General features: G+C 35.7%; 1 protein-coding gene across 5 annotated transcripts in view; it reads left to right on the forward strand.

The window, feature by feature from the left end:
• IPO11 (importin 11) overlaps nucleotides 1-19,142 on the forward strand; it is a 112,204-nt gene that overhangs the window by 69,516 nt on the left and 23,546 nt on the right. For all 5 annotated transcript variants that reach the window (XM_033009091.2, XM_042804740.1, XM_042804741.1 and 2 more), the window contains 5 exons: nucleotides 840-919; nucleotides 1,501-1,581; nucleotides 4,731-4,826; nucleotides 6,896-7,009; nucleotides 7,917-8,038. In XM_033009091.2, the coding sequence (XP_032864982.1) occupies nucleotides 840-919; nucleotides 1,501-1,581; nucleotides 4,731-4,826; nucleotides 6,896-7,009; nucleotides 7,917-8,038 (493 nt within the window). The remainder of the gene's footprint in view (nucleotides 1-839; nucleotides 920-1,500; nucleotides 1,582-4,730; nucleotides 4,827-6,895; nucleotides 7,010-7,916; nucleotides 8,039-19,142) is intronic.

Below are 19,142 nucleotides of genomic sequence, written 5' to 3' on the forward strand. Positions count from 1 at the left end.
GAAGTCCACTTACTTTACCAAGAATAGTCTGCCTCCCAAGCTGGTTTTAAGAAAATTTAGCAAGCCTTTTGAGGTTTTTTAGTTTCCTGTTTTGTTTCCAGACGATGAGGGCTGTCGGCTTTCTGAACTAGTATCAACCTCCATGTGAAGCTTTGAAACCTTTTGTTTTGCTATGAATTGTTTTTATAGACTTTCTGGGGTGATTTTTTTTTCAAAAACAGTCTTACAGGTACTGCCTGAGGACATGTCTTTTTTTCTCTCTTCAAACTGCTGCTGTATACCACCTCCTGTGTGATTCTGTCTCTTAAATGGATATGCTTTCCTTACTGAAATACTCAAGGTATGGCCTAAAGCTCAGTGTCTTTCAGTCTAAAAGCTCGATGCCATTTGATGTGGCACCTGGGTCAGAAGAGGAGAACTGCAATCTTTATTTCACTCTTTCTACTTTGCATTTATTGACTCAAATGTTAGAGAGATAATTTATCAGTAATTGCAGGTCTCTTAAGTATGTGTTTCATTTGTTCCATCTCTACTATCTTCTCAGCCCACTATTGCATCCAAAACTTGACTTTTTTTTTTTTTTAATTAGCATTGGCTTTTGAGGTCATAGGATTTCTTGTGCTTCCATTTGAGAACATGAGAGCTGTTATCCCTCTCTTGTTATTGTCTCTGGCAGGGAGACAAAACCTGAATGGTACTGAATCTAAGATAACATTTTTCTGTTTGTAGGCATCTGGCACTTAAAAGCTGTATGAGGAAAAAGACTTTTAGAAGCGAATCTTTTTACTTGTACTTCAGTTTGTTCATGGGGTTCTGAATTGTGATTTCCTTTTTTCCAGAGCTGAGTTCAGAAAACCTCATAAATTGCTTTAAGATCATCAATGCTTATATTTTCTTATCATCATCTGAATTTTTACAGGTATGTTAACATTATATAAAAATTCATATTAACATCTTAGTTCCCTACTGGCAAACTACTTTTTCTCTCATGTTGGAAAACATCATACACACAAACATTTAATCTATTATTCGTTTATTTGTATACAAGCATATTGTTCTAATGTTGGCTCTTTATGACACATGGTAGACACTCAATCAAATCAGATTTGAGAGAGATTATTATTTAGAATTAATGTTTTATGGATTGATTTAGTACTTTGGTACCTGAAAAGGTCCTATGCTACATAGATATAGTTGCTTTAATTATGTTACTAGATTAACATTATGATCATAAATTCTAGCAAGAATTGAACTAGAGATATTATGCCTTGTTCTCACACCTTCATTAGAAAATTAATTGAGATTGTTTAAAAAAGCAGCAGTGTTAAATAAACAACAAAATGCTTAGATTTTAATTAGTTCAAGAATATCATTTTATTGAACACAGTCTTTGAAAAGAAGCTGGGCCTGTGGACATATGTAATCATGTATTGAGTTTTGAAGTATATACATAGATATAAAACATGTTTGCATAATACCTTCTTTTTCATTTAATTATAGATGTATGCTGCTGACTTATGCCAGTCATTTTGTGAAATTTTGAAGGATACAACTACTGATGGTCAAGTTCAGGTTTTAAAGGTAGACAATATCCAGATATTCAGCTCTGTATATCTGTTACTTTTGCTAGTGTTTTTTCAGGTTAATTATTTTCAAGTATGGTGAATGTAGAACATGGAGAAGAAAAGAGCTTAGCACACATTAACACTGGAGTCAGTGGTGTGTTAAACTACATATTTAAAGCATGTACATGTGTATAGAGAGTGTGTATATACGCATATTCATTTTTTAAAAATACTACTTGTCCCAAGAGAAGGTTATTTTAGCCTTAGATAGAGCACTCTAAAAGATATTTGCCTAACACACTGTTCCTATACCCTTTCAGCAATGCTCTCATTACATAATGTGATTCCAGAGTGTTGTCCTGTTGTAAATGAGTTCTGAGGTAGTTTGAGTACTCTTAACCTAAATCTATCTATACAGAGAGTCCCTGATATCTCTCTCATTTGATTATTTTCTAGATTGCTATATAAAAGTGGTTAGTGAGGGCTTGGATCTTCATGAATACAGTTTGTTCTACAGCCTGGCAAAAGCACACTTAAAACAACCAGATTACCAATCACTGCATTGCGAAGATAATGCTATGCATAGAAAATCTTGAGAGCATTGAGTTGCAAAACAAGTGGTTTGGGTCAAAGTAACTTGATTTAATCTTTGGCTATCAGTGGACTCATGAAGGTGTAGAAAGCTAATCAGAGTTTTTTCTTTCTGATAGAGTATTAGAATGGAGTACCACAGAAGATACTTACACTTCTTGTTAAAAAATAAAAGGGCAAAATCAATCTGATTAATGAGTTTTTAGAGTTGTCCTAGTTCAGTTTTCAGCTTGGTTTGGAATTCATGAAAAAATTCATTATCTGGACAAAAATGCAACATTAAGAAATTACTCAACCCTAAAGTTACAATTATACTTGTGTATTAAGAATATAGGTTCATTCAGAGTGTTTCTAATCAAAATGTGCAAAGGTAATTATCTAACTGCTGTATCTAGCCATCCAAGTCTGAGTTTTGTCTGTACCCTATCAACCAGTATTGATCCCTTTGCTAATACAAACAACAATATTATACCTACTATTTTTTTAATACTGGTTTTCCTTTTCAGTATTCAATACCAATAAGAAAAATAATCCTTATCTTGCCGCTTTTTCAAATGTGCAGTTAAAAACTGAACTGTATGATTAAGTAATAAGTCTGCACATATGCGTATTATAAAAACTTTTTAGATTGTTTTAGGATTATAAAAAGCACCAAATGATCAAGATTAACTTTTTACTTTTTCTGCATTTCTGTATGACCACTAGAACCTAACAGATCTAGACCAAGCTTTTCCAGTCCTTGTTGAATGTTGGATGTATGTGCCCTTTGTCACATTCCTTTGCATAACATACTTGCATTTGTACCATGACATAATGTTCAGTCTTTGCTTTTGGCATAATTTGTTACTGTAATGGCAACAACTGCTTAAGTAGAGTTGATAGAGGCTTTTCAAAGTACTAAAAAACCCCTATTTTTGCACAAACTTCAACTGTTATTATGAAAGATGTTATGAAATTCATAAGTTTTTGATTAAGAATGATAGTTTAAGTGTGCCTTTTGAAGAATTTCAGGAAATAAAGTTGGAGTATGCACTGAAAGATAGTTGAGTAGTAACTGTACTGTATTACTAGTTATGTTTCCAGTGGCTGCAGTAACTGGGAATTGTGTTGCTTTTAAAAGCTTGGACTTGAATTCAGTTCACTATAAATACAGTGGACAGAAAAAAAACTAGTTCCCACCTACCTCATTGGGTTGCACAACTGCTTGCAGAATCCCAAGTCAGAAAACAACAGGAGAAGTTGATAGTCCTCCCTGTTTGTAGTTCCTGCTGTGAGGAGATTAAGGACTTTAGTTCTGGAATTTAAAATGTCAATTCCTCTACTTCAGTTCTGGAATTAAAAATATAAAAAATTCAATACTATTATTTGGAGTATAACTTTGAACACATTCCTAGTATGCCTGCTTGCTTCCTGAGGGATAACTGAGTTATGATCCATATAAGCATTTTTACAAAAAATAAAATGTTTTGTCAGGTATCCCTACGTTGACTTGTTAAACAAAAACCCCTTAAGATAAAGACAGGGAACAGAAACACTGGGAGACTTCTCTGAAATACTTTCCTACAAACAGCTTTGGCTAGATTGAAAATAGACATTCGAACAGTGAATAAGTGGATAAGGTTGAAAAACACTAATTTGGACTGTTAAGATGATTTATTGCAAGATTGCTGAGGTTTGATATGGCTTGATTTTCTAATTATCTGAGACAGACAATAAAAGGTTTGAAAAGACTCTGTGCAAGGAACAAATTAGCCAAAACTTTCCAGTACCCAGAAAAGATGAGTGGGGAAAAAGTTACGTTCACCTCCATCTAACAGTATATTAAAGGTCTAAATTCAAAGGTATGGAAAGGGGTCAACTGCTTAACATCTCTCTCCAGACAAGAAATAGAGGGCATTAAATGAAGCTAGTAGGAACAAATTTCAAAAAGAGAAAAAGATTTAGTGCAGACTGGACAAGATCACAGATGAGCAGTTCCTTGTGGAAGTCCCTCTGAGATGAAAGTAGATGGAGACTGAGAAGAGTGTTGGAGAGGTACCTTTATGGTACTTTTATATTTTTATACACATCAGGGTATAGAAGTGTGGTGTCTGTCTTTACCTGTAGGAGTGAACAGATATCAGTCCATTATTCTCACAGCCTCTTCTCCTCTTCATTTGGGGACAAGGGGAGAGCCCAAACAGCTGGGTGAAAGAAAGCCTGAAGAACATAGGAAAAAAAAATCTTCTTCCCCGCCAACCCACCTCATCAAACTGCCTTTTCTGGAGCCTTATCAAGGTCCTTCCTTCCAACCTACCTTAGCTGCTTTGCCAGGGTGAAGAGGAAGCTGATGAGGAGGTATTTGGCTACGTGGGTTTCACTTGGCATGTTAGTTTTCATCAGGTCGAGTTATGCAGATCAGGTTTGCAGAGTACTTCACTAGAATGTACTTTCAGCTATCCTGGGGTTTGCTGATACTTAATGGTAAACATCCTATCAGGACTTTAGATATAGACCAGTATAGGTAGTTTTAAAGCTTCAGTTAAGATTTTTAAATGTACTTTGCTAATTGTCTAATTTGTTTTTGTTCTTGAGGTTGTGGAAAATGTCCTAAAAGTAAACCCTGGTTTGGGTCCTCAAATGTTTCAACCTCTTCTGCCATCAATAATCAGGGGGATTATAGATGGGGAGGTAAGAGTTACTCTTTAAGTACTCTCTACTTTTCTTTTTGAACAGGAAAGTACTGTCTGTTACCTAGCCCAGTTTTTTATGCTGATGTTGCATTTTCTCACAACTGTTTTAACAGTCTGTAAAAGTTACACAGTATAGGAGTTAAAGCAACATATCTATCACTTATCATCTAGTGCTTATTTTAATAAAACAACGCAAATGATATTCTGTTGTTCCTTCAATATTGACACTAATGAAGTGCTATGACTCTATGCTTAGTTAGATCATTTGTAGGTGTTGGAGTTTTTTAAAGACACTTAAACTACCTAGTATATATCAAGTATACCTGTACAAGAAAAAAACAACCTGGACAAGGAGAAGATTAACTTGACCTTTGTTTTCTAATTGATATATATAATATTAAGAGCTGAAGGATGTGAGAATACTTTGTCAGATAGAAGCTTTAAGATTTTGCTTGCTTAGATGTCTTTCTCTCTCCTTGCCTTCAACAGATTTCCATGTTGGATAACAAGGAGTAAAATCCAATATGCTTTAACTGTGTTTGAACCTTGCAGTACTAGCAAGATTAAAAAACCCACTTTAATCAGCAGAATCAGTGGGTGGAACTCTCTATGCTTTAGAATTTTTTGATTAAAACCTTTGCTTTTTTCAGACGTGAAGTCTTTCAGATATCAATGTTTGGCTCCCATTATTATTGAGTTAAATAAGATATTTCCAAGATTAAGCGAAGTAATATTATTTAGCAATGTACTTTTTGCTGGACAGAACACAAAGACACTTTGTTTGAACAGTTTGCAGTTTAAGTTGTCACAAAAGTGGAGAGTAGATTATTAAAATGTCTTGTGATTTGAGACTAATAAATTCATTGCTCCATATTCAAAAAGGTATTAATCTAGGTTAATGTTTTCAGGTAACTGTTAGCATTTTGTTTTTCAAGTAAGCAATTCTATGAAATACTTACTGTTATATTGTTAGATGCTGAATTTAATACAAAAAAATCTGTAGCTTCTTTTAAACTTAATAACAAAATATAATAAACTAGTGAGGTTATTACTATATCCAGTGAATTTTGAGATACTTGCAAATTAGTTGTTGGTAAATATCTGTTACAGGTCTCCAGCATAAGAAAGACATGGACCTGCTCAATTGCATGCAGAAGAGGGTCACAAAGATGACTGAGGGGCTCGAGCAGCTCCCTCATGAGGACAGGCTGAGGGAGTTGGGGATGTTCAGCCTCTAGAAAAAGAGGTTCTGGGAAGACCTTATAGCGGCTTTCCAGTACCTAAAAGGGGGTTACAGGAAGGGTGGGGAGGGACTCTTTGTCAGGGAGTGTAGTGATAGGACAAGGGGTAGTGGTTTTAAACTGAAAGAGGGTAGATTTAGATTAGATGTAAGGAAGATGTTCTTCATGGTGACGGTGGTGAGGCCCTGGCACAGGTTGCCCAGAGCAGCTGTGGCTGCCCCCTCCCTGGAAGGGTTCAAGGCCAGGTTGGACGGGGCTTTGAGCAACCTGGTCTGGTGGAAGGTGTCCCTGCCCATGGAAGGGGCAGATGCAATTAGATGATCTTTAACATCCCTTCCAACCCAAATCATTCTATGATTCTAAATGTCTTATAGCTTCTCTCAGTGAAATACATAACTTGAGAAATACTAAGCACTGTTTAATGTTACTAAAATTGTAAACAGTAATTCTGAACCATAATCAACTTTGAAAGTAATTTTTTTAAAAAGTACAATGCACTGTTTATTCCCCAAGATGCAGGTTTTTAAATTTAAAGTAAAATCACCTTGCAAGTTGTCTTGGCTGTTTGGAGGAAACTGGCTTTGAGATTACCACAGTTTTCCTACTGTAAGAATTGAGAAACTTTGGTGATGATTGCTTGTTCAATCTTGTGTTCTGAGAAACTTCTAAATTACAACTTAAAATATCAAGTTTATAAAAGTACATCAAGAATGCATGCAAATATTTTTCATGTATTCCTGCTCTCTATGTTAGGTACTGTTCTCTTAATTCAAGTATGCTTTCTTTTTTTTTTTTTTTTTTTTTTTTGTGTTTACTTTTGTTTCAGAGATACCCAGTGTTGATGTCTACTTACCTGGGGATCATGGGTCAAATTCTACTACAAAATGCAAGCTTTTTTTCATTACTTTTGAGCCAGATGGCATGTGAGTTGGGTGAGGAGGTAAGGATTTTTGTCTTGGTATTTCAGCTGGGCTGCATGTGGAAGGTTTGCATTCTTCTGACCTGAAAGAACTTTTCCCTGTTTTCCATGTTTATTCCTTCCTAGTCCACCTTGGAAAGGGGCCCTTTCACCTTCTTTGGTCCTTCCCCCTCTGTGGTCGTTCCCCTGAACATCCTGTAACAAGTTTTACACGTTCTCATAATTACCTTAAAACATACTAGAAATTTTACACAATCTAAATTGTCTTCCTTCTGCATCCGACAGTGAGCTGTATAAACCCCTTTAGTTTGCATGGTATTGCAGGGTGAGGGTTTCCTTCCCTGTAACATCTTGATGGGTCTTGCAGCAGGGGTAATGTTCTAATCATTCTCTGGTGAGTTTCTAGGAGTATCAGGTTCAGTGTGCTCTGGTTTCATTGATGTGGTTACTGAGGTTGTTTTGCTACAAGTGTTCTAGTATGTCTTTAAGTGAAATTTTAGTAATTTTCTTGTCTTTAGTTGTAATACAGTTTTCAAACAGGTAAAGACAAGTCTGGGGGTTTTTTTATTTATTTGTCACCTGTGAGGGTAAAAGAGTAACTTCATATCCTTTGTATGTATTAGACTGGTATGGGAAAACTGTTTGAGTAATTCACTGTTGTGAGTCAATGCTCTGTGTGTTAATGAAATGCATTTCTAACTTCTTGGTTACAGTTAATGGTGATGAGGGTTCAGGGCCTGGAATCACTTTCATAGAAAATTTTAAAAATGCATGTTGCTTGCTACTTCTGTCAGGTATACATATAGCTGTATGGTGTCTTTTCCAGACTGAGTAATGTATTCAGTTGGTAGAAAAATTAAAATAAATTACTTTCTAAATATGTTTAATTACTAATATATGAAAGGGGATGTTCTGTTTCCCATTGCAGTTGGAACAAATCCTTGGTAACATGATTGAAATGTGGGTTGATCGAATGGATAACATCACTCAGCCAGAAAGAAGAAAACTTTCTGCGTTGGCATTGCTTTCACTTCTACCATCACTGAATAGGTAAGCAAATGTACGATGCCTTAAATAAGAATGCTTCAAAGGCCCTTAAGGTGGTTTTCAAGCTATTTCACAATTTGGCAGATAAATATCCCAATGTGAGTAGTTCTATTGCCTCTTTTTTTGCCAAGAGAAACGGAGAGGTATTTCATGCTATGTTATATTAACTACTTATTTGCCTTCATAGCAATATAGTAACTCTTCTTCTATTTCATGGAAAATGTCATTTAGTAAAAGTGAGAAAAGAGCACTGCAAATTTCATTGCCCATTCTCATATTAATACTGAACTAACTGCTTCTCTCATCTGATTAAGTAGTTGTTCTAGTTGGCTTGATAGTATTTTGTGTCCCTTCCAAGGAACAACATTTGTTCAGTTTTCTTTCCTGTTGTGAGTAGATCTGAACTTTCATCCTGGTTTTCCGCTTTATGACATTAAATGTAAGAGTTGCTGTGAAAGACTGTAAAACAGTTTTTGCATGGTAGATTTCTATAGCAAGCAGCTTTTACTGTTGTCCTTTCTCTAGCCATGGTCATTGCTTGACTATACATACAAAATTAATGTTTTTAATGAAAATGCTGAATATTGTTACACTGACTTCTAAATTGTCACTGCTAGGATTCACATGTTTAGGTGAGAGTTCAGTCCATATTTACCTTCAGATTATTCCTGTCTGTTTGAAAGTCAGGAAGACAAGACTGCATGAGTTTATATTTAGTCTGATGGATTTCCTGAAAAGTCTTAAGTATTGTCTAATGGGAATTGAGGTGTTGCTCGCAAATTGTAAAGCTATGTTAGTGTCTATAAAGCTGTAGAATATGTAGTCATTACCTAAAAAATCAGGGAACTATTATGTATAAAACGTAAAGGGGCTTCATTGCTTTTAATGTACACAGGAGCTTTCCTTTTTTGTTTTCTCCCAGATCATCAGGACAAACATCTAGCCAAAGGTGAACCAAGCAGGTGCTTTATGATGAAGCTTTTGAGTTTTTTTTTCAGCAAATGTTATATTGTTATATTACTTAGGAGTATATTCAAAATGTTCTTAAAGAGATGTTATCTAAAATTTAAGGTGCTGAACTACATGTCTATCTTCCAGTGAATTTTCTTTTAAAGAGAGGAAGGAAAAAAAAAACTGCTTTAGTTAACTGTGTTATTTTGAACTACCTTCAGCTGCTCCAAATTTCCTGCTGTAAGAGTCAGTTATTTCTGGCAGTCCTTAACATTACAAAATTTTCCATAAACGACAGCTCTTGAAAGAAAAGAAAGCTGCTTCTCAAGTAAAAAGCTATGCTTTAGTGGACATATTTATATAAAAGCTACAAAAATTTTAGTATATGACTGATAGTTTGCCAAGGCCAAACATATCTTCAGACAGAATGTGTGAAATTGGTAGTACAAGGAATAATCTCATGATAGAATCAAACAATGTGAGTCATTCTGGTTTTGCCATTTCATAGGGATTATATTATATATTCTTGCTGTACATCACATCTGAAACTTGTGCTAAAAATAAAATTATTCAAAAGCAGGCTTCTTGTGCAAGTCCACTTTTAAAGTTTAAGCAAAAATATTTTAAATATGGCATTTAAACAAAATATTTTGTTTCATATAAACATTTTCAAGAAAAGCTTAAGTAGTTTTGCCTGTTGGAGTACTTCACTTACCAGGGTTCTGATTAGATATTACTTTCGTCACCCAGTGCCAATTCAGGATTTCTCAGCTGAAGAAACAGAACAGAATTTTGTCTTCTGAGGATGCCCATGTGATGGGTTTGCTTGGGAAGGCCAAGCGGGGCGTGAGGTTCTATCCTTAGCTTGGTCCTGTATGACAGCCAGAGGTGGTACCCATGGCAAGCTCAGATTTTCAAGATTCTGCTATAGGGAAAACAGGCATCTGCACTGTGTCTAGCACTTCCTCAGGATTTTCCTTTTTTTTGCCAGTTGCTTCCTCTAGCGTATAGCTGGGGCTGTCCCAAGAGCATCAGGTTATTTTAGAGAGGAAAGGGACGGAATAGACAAAAGTATTGGCGGAAAAATGAAGCTAACGTGTATCCTCATTCTTTCCTCAGGGTTGCTTTATGAGTAAAATGTTGGGGAAGAAGCTATTAAGGAGTGACCCTTTTTATTCTCCTTCTAAATTCTATAGAATTACTTCATTGTTTTAGGTACTTTTCTAGTTAGTGGTTGTATTTATAACTACATGTATGTGGACTTGAGACTTTCTGCTTTTTAGGGGAAGCAAAAGCATTCATCATTATTCATTTAAAACCAGTATGGCAATAATAATTTCCTTTTTCAAATATAGCACCTTTGACAGGATTATGAAGGAAGGATTTTAAAGCCGATAAGATGGGAATCACTGCAGAGCAGTTGTTCACTGTGGTTCTCACGCCAGTTAGCTGGACTAAGCAGGTGATAAAGTGAGAGTTTATTAGCCAAACTATAGCTTTCTTGTCTAGGCAATATCATCCAGAGATACATGCAATGACGTATCTTCAGTACCAATAGTACCATTGCATTTTATCATATATGCATATAGTCCTTCAATCTAGCATCCTGTTTATCTTCCTACACACAGCTGCACATTGTGTTAATCTTTAGAAGCTCATATTGAAGAAAGTACGGTGACTGCTTCTTTCCTGATTAGTGTGTTGTGGCACCTTTTCACTTAGCAGTAATTTCCTGGTATTACTTGGGCGTTTTGCATAAACTAAATACTACTTAATTATCTGCATTTGCTACCTGGCCATTCAGTGTTAGTGTTTTTTGTCTGACTGATACATACATCCATATTATTTTCCACATTTTGTACTCTTACTGCCTGTTTGCCATTCATACCTATCCATGTGCATTTTCATTTATTTATTAAAAGCTCTTGGTAATTCATAAAATAAATTAAAGCCCTTTGTCTTTAAACTGATGTATATTACAGTAGGATCCAGTAACAAGATTTAGGTGGTAAGGATACAGTCATGGAGTAATGTGTCTCCATATTCATCATGAGGGAAGTATATAGAAACACAAGAGCTGAAACAGTGAGGTTTTTTTGAAAAACACAAAGTTTGGTGGAGGAGAATCATATCTGAGCTAGGGTGTGAGACACAAAAGGTGACTGCAACCTGTAGGAGTAAATTCACAGGCGTCATAACTTCCTAGTCTAGTTAATCATATTCCAGTTCATCTGCAATCTTAATGGCTTATTTGTTAATCTACAGCTTCAAGAGTATTCTTTTAGTACACTGGATGTAGTTGGGTTTTATTAGATGTACCCTTGGTCCCCGAGATAGTGCCTAGTGAACGTGGTCAGGAGCAGCAGCCTAACTTCAGGCCATTGTGGAAAGGATGTGGGCCCCACCTTTATCCTGGGTGCTACATTTTGAAATACACATCTTCAGCATTCTCTGTATTTCATGAGACCAAAGTGGCTAAAACTGTACCTCTTCCCTTCTCATACTATATGTACATATGTCTTGAAATAATCAGCTTGTGTACTTCATTTTTGTCACTTTGTATAATGACAGCATTACAGTGTTTTGAAATGTTCTTATTTTGGGATATTGGGAGCTTTTAATATTTTCTTTAACAAAGTAGATCTATTTTTTATTCTTCCAGTTATTATCTGTGTATCCTGGTAGAACACAATACTGAAAGATGCTTAAGAGTGATAGGAATATTTTAGTCTCTAATAGGAAAAGTAAACAGATTTTGGAAAGAAATTGTGTCAATGGTTAGCTTAGCTTGCTGTGGTACCTAACTGGAAGCATGGGTAGCATTTGACTCCATGTTGAAAGCTATGCACTCCCCTTTTGCTGGCAAATGTTATTAATGCTATGCCTATCATTCTTGAATGGGAGGTTGCCAAGTTGGCTTTTACTCAAAGTCAGTGCTTTCCAAAGCAGTCCACTAATTTTGGTGCTTGAGGATAGGTTCATTCTTAGTGGACATAGCAGTGTAGAGTGGTAAGAGTGGTAGCACTTCAAGGTAGAGGAGACGCTACTGAGCTTGAAATGCAAAGTATTTGAATTGATCTTTTCTTTTTTCTTTTTATTTTGTGGTACATGAGTAGTATTTCCAGATGCCACTGTTAATATTTCCTCTGAGTCAAATGTGTTTTTCTGGAAATTCTTTTGTGAGGAAATGGTTAAGAGCCTAAGACGTTCTAAAGGTTGCTCTGCTCATTTCTAATAGTTATGTAAATGAATGTCTGCTTTCTCTCACTGTGTATCAAACCTGATATGTCACCCAGTGTGAGTTCTGCCAATTACATAATTGGTATTCTGTGAGTATAAGTACTTACAGTATACAATTATAAGACTTCATTAGTTATTACAGAAGTTTTTCCTTTGTCATTTGTTAGTTACTTTGTTAGAAATGTAATTTTACTCTCAAGAAGTTGCCTATATGTAATGTTAGGAAATGGCAAGAAAGTGCCTAATAAAATGTCCTGTTCTCCTTCAGGGTAGTTATGTCCTCATTTATAAAGTCAAAATTTTTTACATAACTAACTTGTATATCCTCCTTTATAAGGGTGATACTCTGAAGCCACTTCCCTATTTTTCTCCCCTTTTATTTTTTTTTCTCTAGTCAAAGCTGTGCTCACCCACACATCTAATAGAGTGTAAGTATTAAAAGGAGCTCTTTCCATTGTGATTTTGCAGTTATCATCCACGTTTGGCCTTGCATCTTAGTTTGTCTGACAGGTAACAGTGCAGTTTTAATGATATGAGTGAAAAATGGGTCTTTGGTCTTAGTCTCTGTATCAGTCTGTGTGATTTGGGGTGTTACATATAGTTCCATGACTTCCTTAATTGTATGTCACATCATAGCAGTGGCAAGAGGATGCACTCGTTAAACTTTCCTTGTTCACAATCTCCATTAATTTTTCTTCTACACCTAATTGTTAGTATGGACTGATCAGATAGAAATTGTCATTTCCTTGAAGACCCATAAGGGTTGTTTACAAGGGAAAATGTACCTAGTGATGACAAGGGATTATGTCACTAAATGCAGCTGAACTGCTGCAGAAAGCAAACTGCAGTCACAAGGGATTGATTGTTTTTGCTATCCTGCTTTTGCTTGTGGCTTATATAACGTATTCCAGAAGTCTTTTCTAAAGCTTTTCTAAATATAATATACCCTAAAATTGAATGTTTTAGTTATATAAAAGACAGCAAAAGATATGATAATGAAGTAAAAAACTTTCTTCAAACTTTTTATCAACTGTAGTGTATGGTTTACATGTCTGCAAATTAGTTACTGAATAATCAGTGTCTAAGGTATTGCATATTAAAAATGTATAAAAATCACAAGATTGTAACACACTTTACAAATCTGTATTTTTTTTTTTTTTAGCTGGTTTTCCACCTGAGTTTGTTCTCAGCTGTTTTGGTACACCTCCTTATCTCTCTGCCCTATACTCTGAAATCTGAGATGGAGAGTAGCTGAGAATTTCAGTGACTTTAACAGTACCAGGCTATTATGATAAGATACCAAAAGTAGTTAACAACACAACCCATGTCTCTACAAGAACTTCTGCAAATAAGTATTAGAAATTAACTATTCAGATTCGAACAATTTAATGAGAATGTGAGCATTTAAAACAAAATGTTTTGATATAAAGGAAATGTCTAGTGTAAAGAATGTTTGTATTTTTAAGGAAGAAATAGCTTCTGTATTTTATGTGTCAGTATTCTCTGTAGTGGTTTTTAAGAAATCCATTAATTGTTTGTTTTCTCTTTTTGTAAAATCCTTAGAAGCTATCATTTGCTAACGCCAAGTGCGTGCCCATCCTGTCTCCTAAACTAGCAGGCAGTGTGCTGCTGAAGGCTGTACGATTAGATTTAGTTTTGAATCAATTTCTAGAAGATGATTTAGTTATTCTGGTTGAACTTTGGGAAACTACTTTGAGTTCTTTAAACCTTTTGCTTTGAATTGCATTCATATTGAGTACATTTCTTCCTGCTTTTATAGTTTGAATTGAGTTTATAGATTGAACAGAGTTTACAGTTTGAACAGAGTTTTCTAAATATTGCAGTGAATAGTAAAGGCTAAAGCTATAAATACAGTTAATCTCAGCATATCACATCTGTGGATTTTATTGATGGCCAACCTTTTTTATCTTTGTTCTGTTCACAGACTTATTGCTTACTCTGAAGAAGGCTTTGGTTTTTGTCAGTTTGCATGAAAAATGCAGTTCATTGCAATGATTGTTTACTATTAGGTGAGAAATTTACTCTTAACAATTTCTCAAAGTGAGCTCTTAGTTTCATAAGAGCTTTCTGTCATACTCTTTTACCAGAGTTTAAAGCCAAACAAGATTTATGAAGGGAAACTTATTTTCTTATCCTCAATGGGAAAAATAATTCTATAGTTTTCATTCCTTACTGTTTCTCAGCATGTTGTAAAACCTTCTTGGTAAGTTAATCAAAAATAGTAAATGCCAAGGTTAAAGAGGAAAATAAACTACAAAGACAGCCTCATAATTTTGAAATAAATTTTGTGATATATGTTTACATATACAAATGTTTAGTACAGTGGGTTTATGAAACAGGAATGTTTTTGCTGTGTTACTAATTTCTGTGCCTGTGTCTCCCCTTTGTAACAATCACTGTTGCTATTACGAGAGTGGAGTAGCACTCTGTGGAACAGGAATTGTCAGTAACTGAAACAGCAAATCAAGATTTTTACTTAGGCAAAAATGTGAAATACTAGAGGAATCTGCAGTATTTGATATTAGCTTAAAATTTCTGATTATCTGGATGATAATGAGAAAAACAAAGGATTTTGAGGTCTGATAAGTTACCATTGATAAGGTGTCCACAGCAGGTGTTACTGGATGTAGATAGGTGAAATGTTGATGGGTAAGCTACATTACTACATTAATTACTTTGGCTTGTGGCCATATCTGGAGAATGATGTGGGCAGAATGTGGTAGGTATTTGAAAACAAAACAAGAAAGTTGTATCACAGACCATCTGTGGAGAATAAAAACAGAAGGAAGAAACCTAGAAGAGAAGGTACTAGCTAAATACTCAGTAGGAAGGCAACAGATATTTTCACTCTAAGTTCAAAAGAATAATTCCCGTACTAAAAACTGTTTTTCCTCTGTTTTGTGAGCCTTAACATAATTTTGTAGTGATTATGAGAATGAAATCGCTCTTCAAAAATTGGTTTTAATACATTTTAAAGATGGGTAACTTTAGAGCCTGTTTTTAAACTTGTTGCATGTTTTTCTGCTATACATGAATTGGAGTTGGATGACTATTTTATGCTAGCCAATATTAATAACCTGAACTATACTGTCTTTAATCTAACGTGGATCAGTGAGACAACAGGTGGTTTGGAAAAGTCTGCAGTGGGTGTAATGCTTGTATGCTCTTTCAATTACTTTGACCTGTCATTTTATGCAGTTTGACAAATTGCTATTGCTCAGACTTCATGCTTGTATTGACAAGGAGTCATTGCTGAACTAGATTTTAATGTATTTAGAAGCAATGGCATTAGTAACTTTATCAATGTTAGCATATTAACATAAAATTCACTTCAGGATTAAAAAATAATTTTTTCTGTTGCCATGTGAAACTGTATTCAGATATAAAACGTAACATTTCTATCACCAGACAACAAAATTTGCAGTGAGTAAAATATACCAGTATTGGAACTGGCTAAGCTTGTTTGAAATAAATATTTGGGCTTTTCCTGTTTAAGTGTTTTCTGTAGTTTTCAACTAGTAGTGAATTTAATGTTTAAGTACAAGCTAGTTTGAGAAATGCTGATCCAAGTTATATGTGTATCCTAATCTTTTTATTGATTTTCCCCAAAATTATATCAGTTATGTACCATGGTGTTTTGCTTCTCATTTTTAACAGATATTGCTTTCAGATAATTGAACAGTGTATACTATTAATGAGGCAATACCTGGAAATTACAATCTGATTGGATCTGCAGGCCTCCAGGTGCCATATTTTCAAAGTGCAAGACAGGACTTCCTCCAGATTTCCTACCAGAAACTGAAAGGAGTCATGACTTGGATTAAGATTTTTCTTCCTCGTTTTGTATATGGGATATGAGAATCAGGAAGGTCAGCAATGCACTGAGAACCACAGTGGCAGCTGGGCTTTGAGCAAAGTTTTTATGAATATTGATAATGTAACTTTAGTACAAGATCATAGAGATATTTGGCCACTTACTGGGCACCAGCTTTCTTTTATCTGCCCACTACATTGGTTTCTTTAAATTTCCATGCTATCTGTTATCACATAGAGCTTCAGCAATTCCTTCAGTGTTTCTAAATATATTAATTCTGGCACTTTGCAAAAAGGGAGATCCATTAACATTTGTCTTTTAAAGCTTTATTTTTAGATTAGAGCTTGATACTTTTAGCCCTATATGGCTGTTTCACACAGCACATCTTGGAAGAAATAATTTTTAATGATGTCTTTACTCAAGTAAATATCAGCATAAATAGGCTACAGGTAGTGAAACTTAGATAAGAGATAATTTACCGTTTGAAGTAGTTTTTCATTTTTGATCAATCTCTGTTTTCCCCTTACCTGAATCTATTTGACTTGGATATTATTTTTCAATTACTGTTCTCTCCCCTATATCCGGGATACTTCCCTAATTAATCATCCTGGGAACTGTTCAAAACTGTGCAGTGCTTTCCCTTTAAGGAAATGGCATACCATTTTATTTTTCTTTCATTTCATATCAATGATTATGTTAAATGAAAAATTAAAACATTAAAAGAATTAGTTAAATCTAAAGAACAATTAGTTTTCCTATTGGTTTAATGCTCTCAGACAAAAAGAACCAAATGCAGTTAAAATTCTGGGTTGTAACTGATACAGGCTTTGTCTAAAGTGGCCCACAGACCAATGTTACCGGTCCTGCTGATTTCTTACTTTAGACTAGATACTGAGGTATGTCCTACAGATTTCTTACTTTAGACTAGATATTGTAAGAAGTATCGACTCTGGTAGAAATTAAGATTGTTAATTTTTTTTATTAATTTTTGTTGCCTTTTTTCTTTTTAAAACAATCCTCCCTGTAATAAATAACAGAATTTTGCTTTAGCTAAAAGTAATTAAACAGTTACTTTTATTGAGTTATGCTAAAGCTATTACTAGTACAAAGATCCAAGTTTTAAGAAAAGTAGAATTATTTACTACTGGGAAAAGAAAAGGAGTGAATTGATCTGAGGAAACACCAACCCAACAGCCCCCCCCTTTTCTTTGGGATGCTCACCAGATGGTCCATATCAAAGGATGGTAACTCCTTTGCAATGGAACGAGAAAGAACAGGATGGGCCATCCCTGGTATCTCTTGTCCTTGAGATAAGAGAGGAACTGAAACCACTGAGCCATAAAGACAAAGGAGCTTCATATTAGACCAGACTTGAAGGACAAGGTGTATGTGACTACAGGACTGAGTTTGCACAGAAGTAAGGGTCAGCTAGCAAACACAGTGAAGAAGACTATGAGCCTTCATCTGTAGACCCCTGCCCACGACCACCAGGGAGCACTGCACAAGCACGATGGGAGGAATCTGGGGTGGGGGAATATGTTAATGATTTCTCGGAACTAATTGTAATATCCCCTCCCTATCCTTGGAGTAGTGATGCATATGTATTAGAGTAGATGAATATGTAACATTTTATACAATAAAAGGGAGCCCCTTTGGCTCCAGAGGGCACACCACTGCGCCCAGTGCTGTATTCTTTGCTCCACTGACTTTGTCCCCTATAAAACCTTTTTTTTATATATACGTGGGCTTGTTTTTCATACTCCCCCTCCCAACATTCTCAACTCCAGGTAATTTGGCCAGTTTAAGATGAAAAATTGAAAGATGCTTCTCTTGATAATGAACGTTTTACAGATTTAAATCATAAAAAGCCAGTTATATATAGTCAAAAAGCATTTTTCTGAAAACTTAAATGTGAGTTTCTTTTGGCAGAATTTGGAAGAAAGCCTCTTCAAAAGCATGTCCTTGTCTGTTCTGCTTCCTTTGCTCATGTCCTTCACGCATTTACCCCTTAAGCATACTGGTGCTTCCTGTGCAACAACAGTGTGGCCAAAGGGAATTGATTCTTGTCTCTTCCTTGGCTATGGTTACTGATGGACTTTGTCATCTTCATTTTGCTGAGCGGAAGGTTACAGTATAAACCACGATTTTGTAGTTACATTGCTGTTTGTAGGTGTGAGAAACAAGGTCACGTATATCAAAAAAAATGTTTTATTTGGGGACAAAATCAGTGGAGCAATGAATACAGCGCTGGGCACAATGGCGTGCCCCCTGCCCCAACAGGGGCTTCTTTTTATACAGCAACCAGGAGATTTCATTGGATAAGCAAAAGTGGTGGGTTTTCTCCTCTTTACATCTGCGCGGCTCCTTTTTCTTTGTTTCTCAGAGGCTGTCTCTCTCAGTACTTTTCCAGTGCCCTTGGCGGAGGCAGCGGCAAAATCCGGGTTCCTCTTCATCAGGAATTCTTTGCTTCCTTTTCTGCTAGCTTCCATTCTTCCCCAGCCCCTCCCATCCAGGTTCCCCTTTACATGACACCTAACCACAGACCACCCCCCCCATCCTCTTGCTTGCCCAACTCCCCACAATGCCCAACCACATGCCTGATTTGTGATCAAAAAAGCCTTGCTTAACTTTTATAATTTCAACAACACTAATAACACCTTTAGCCTAACTCAAAAGTAATTGTTTAATTACTTTTAGCAAAAGCAAAATTCTTCTGTTCTTTATCACAGTAGGCTTAATGTCTAATTTGCCATCTTATTTTATTGTTTCCCCTTTCGTGTGACTGGACGTTGCAGGCCTTTAGTCCTTGTGATGGAAAAACTGAGGACGTAATCTCTGGCACTTAAGTGAGGTGGATATTTATAGCACACACATTTGCACTAAGTGTTTATCTACACAAGGGACACTGCAGGAAACAAAAGCTGTGGACCAAAGGTGTGGCTGTCAGAATATACATAGTCTGCTATGGATAAACTGGCTTTAAAAAAAGTGGCTTAAAGTGAGACTTAAAGTGCCTGGATCAAGGCTGAAATACAACTACACAGCAGTTTAGTACCACATCAGGTGGTTCTCATGCCTGGT

This window comes from Tyto alba, unplaced genomic scaffold (genome assembly GCF_018691265.1).
Source record: "Tyto alba isolate M040663 unplaced genomic scaffold, T.alba_DEE_v4.0 Super-Scaffold_42, whole genome shotgun sequence".
Taxonomy (NCBI): domain Eukaryota; kingdom Metazoa; phylum Chordata; class Aves; order Strigiformes; family Tytonidae; genus Tyto; species Tyto alba.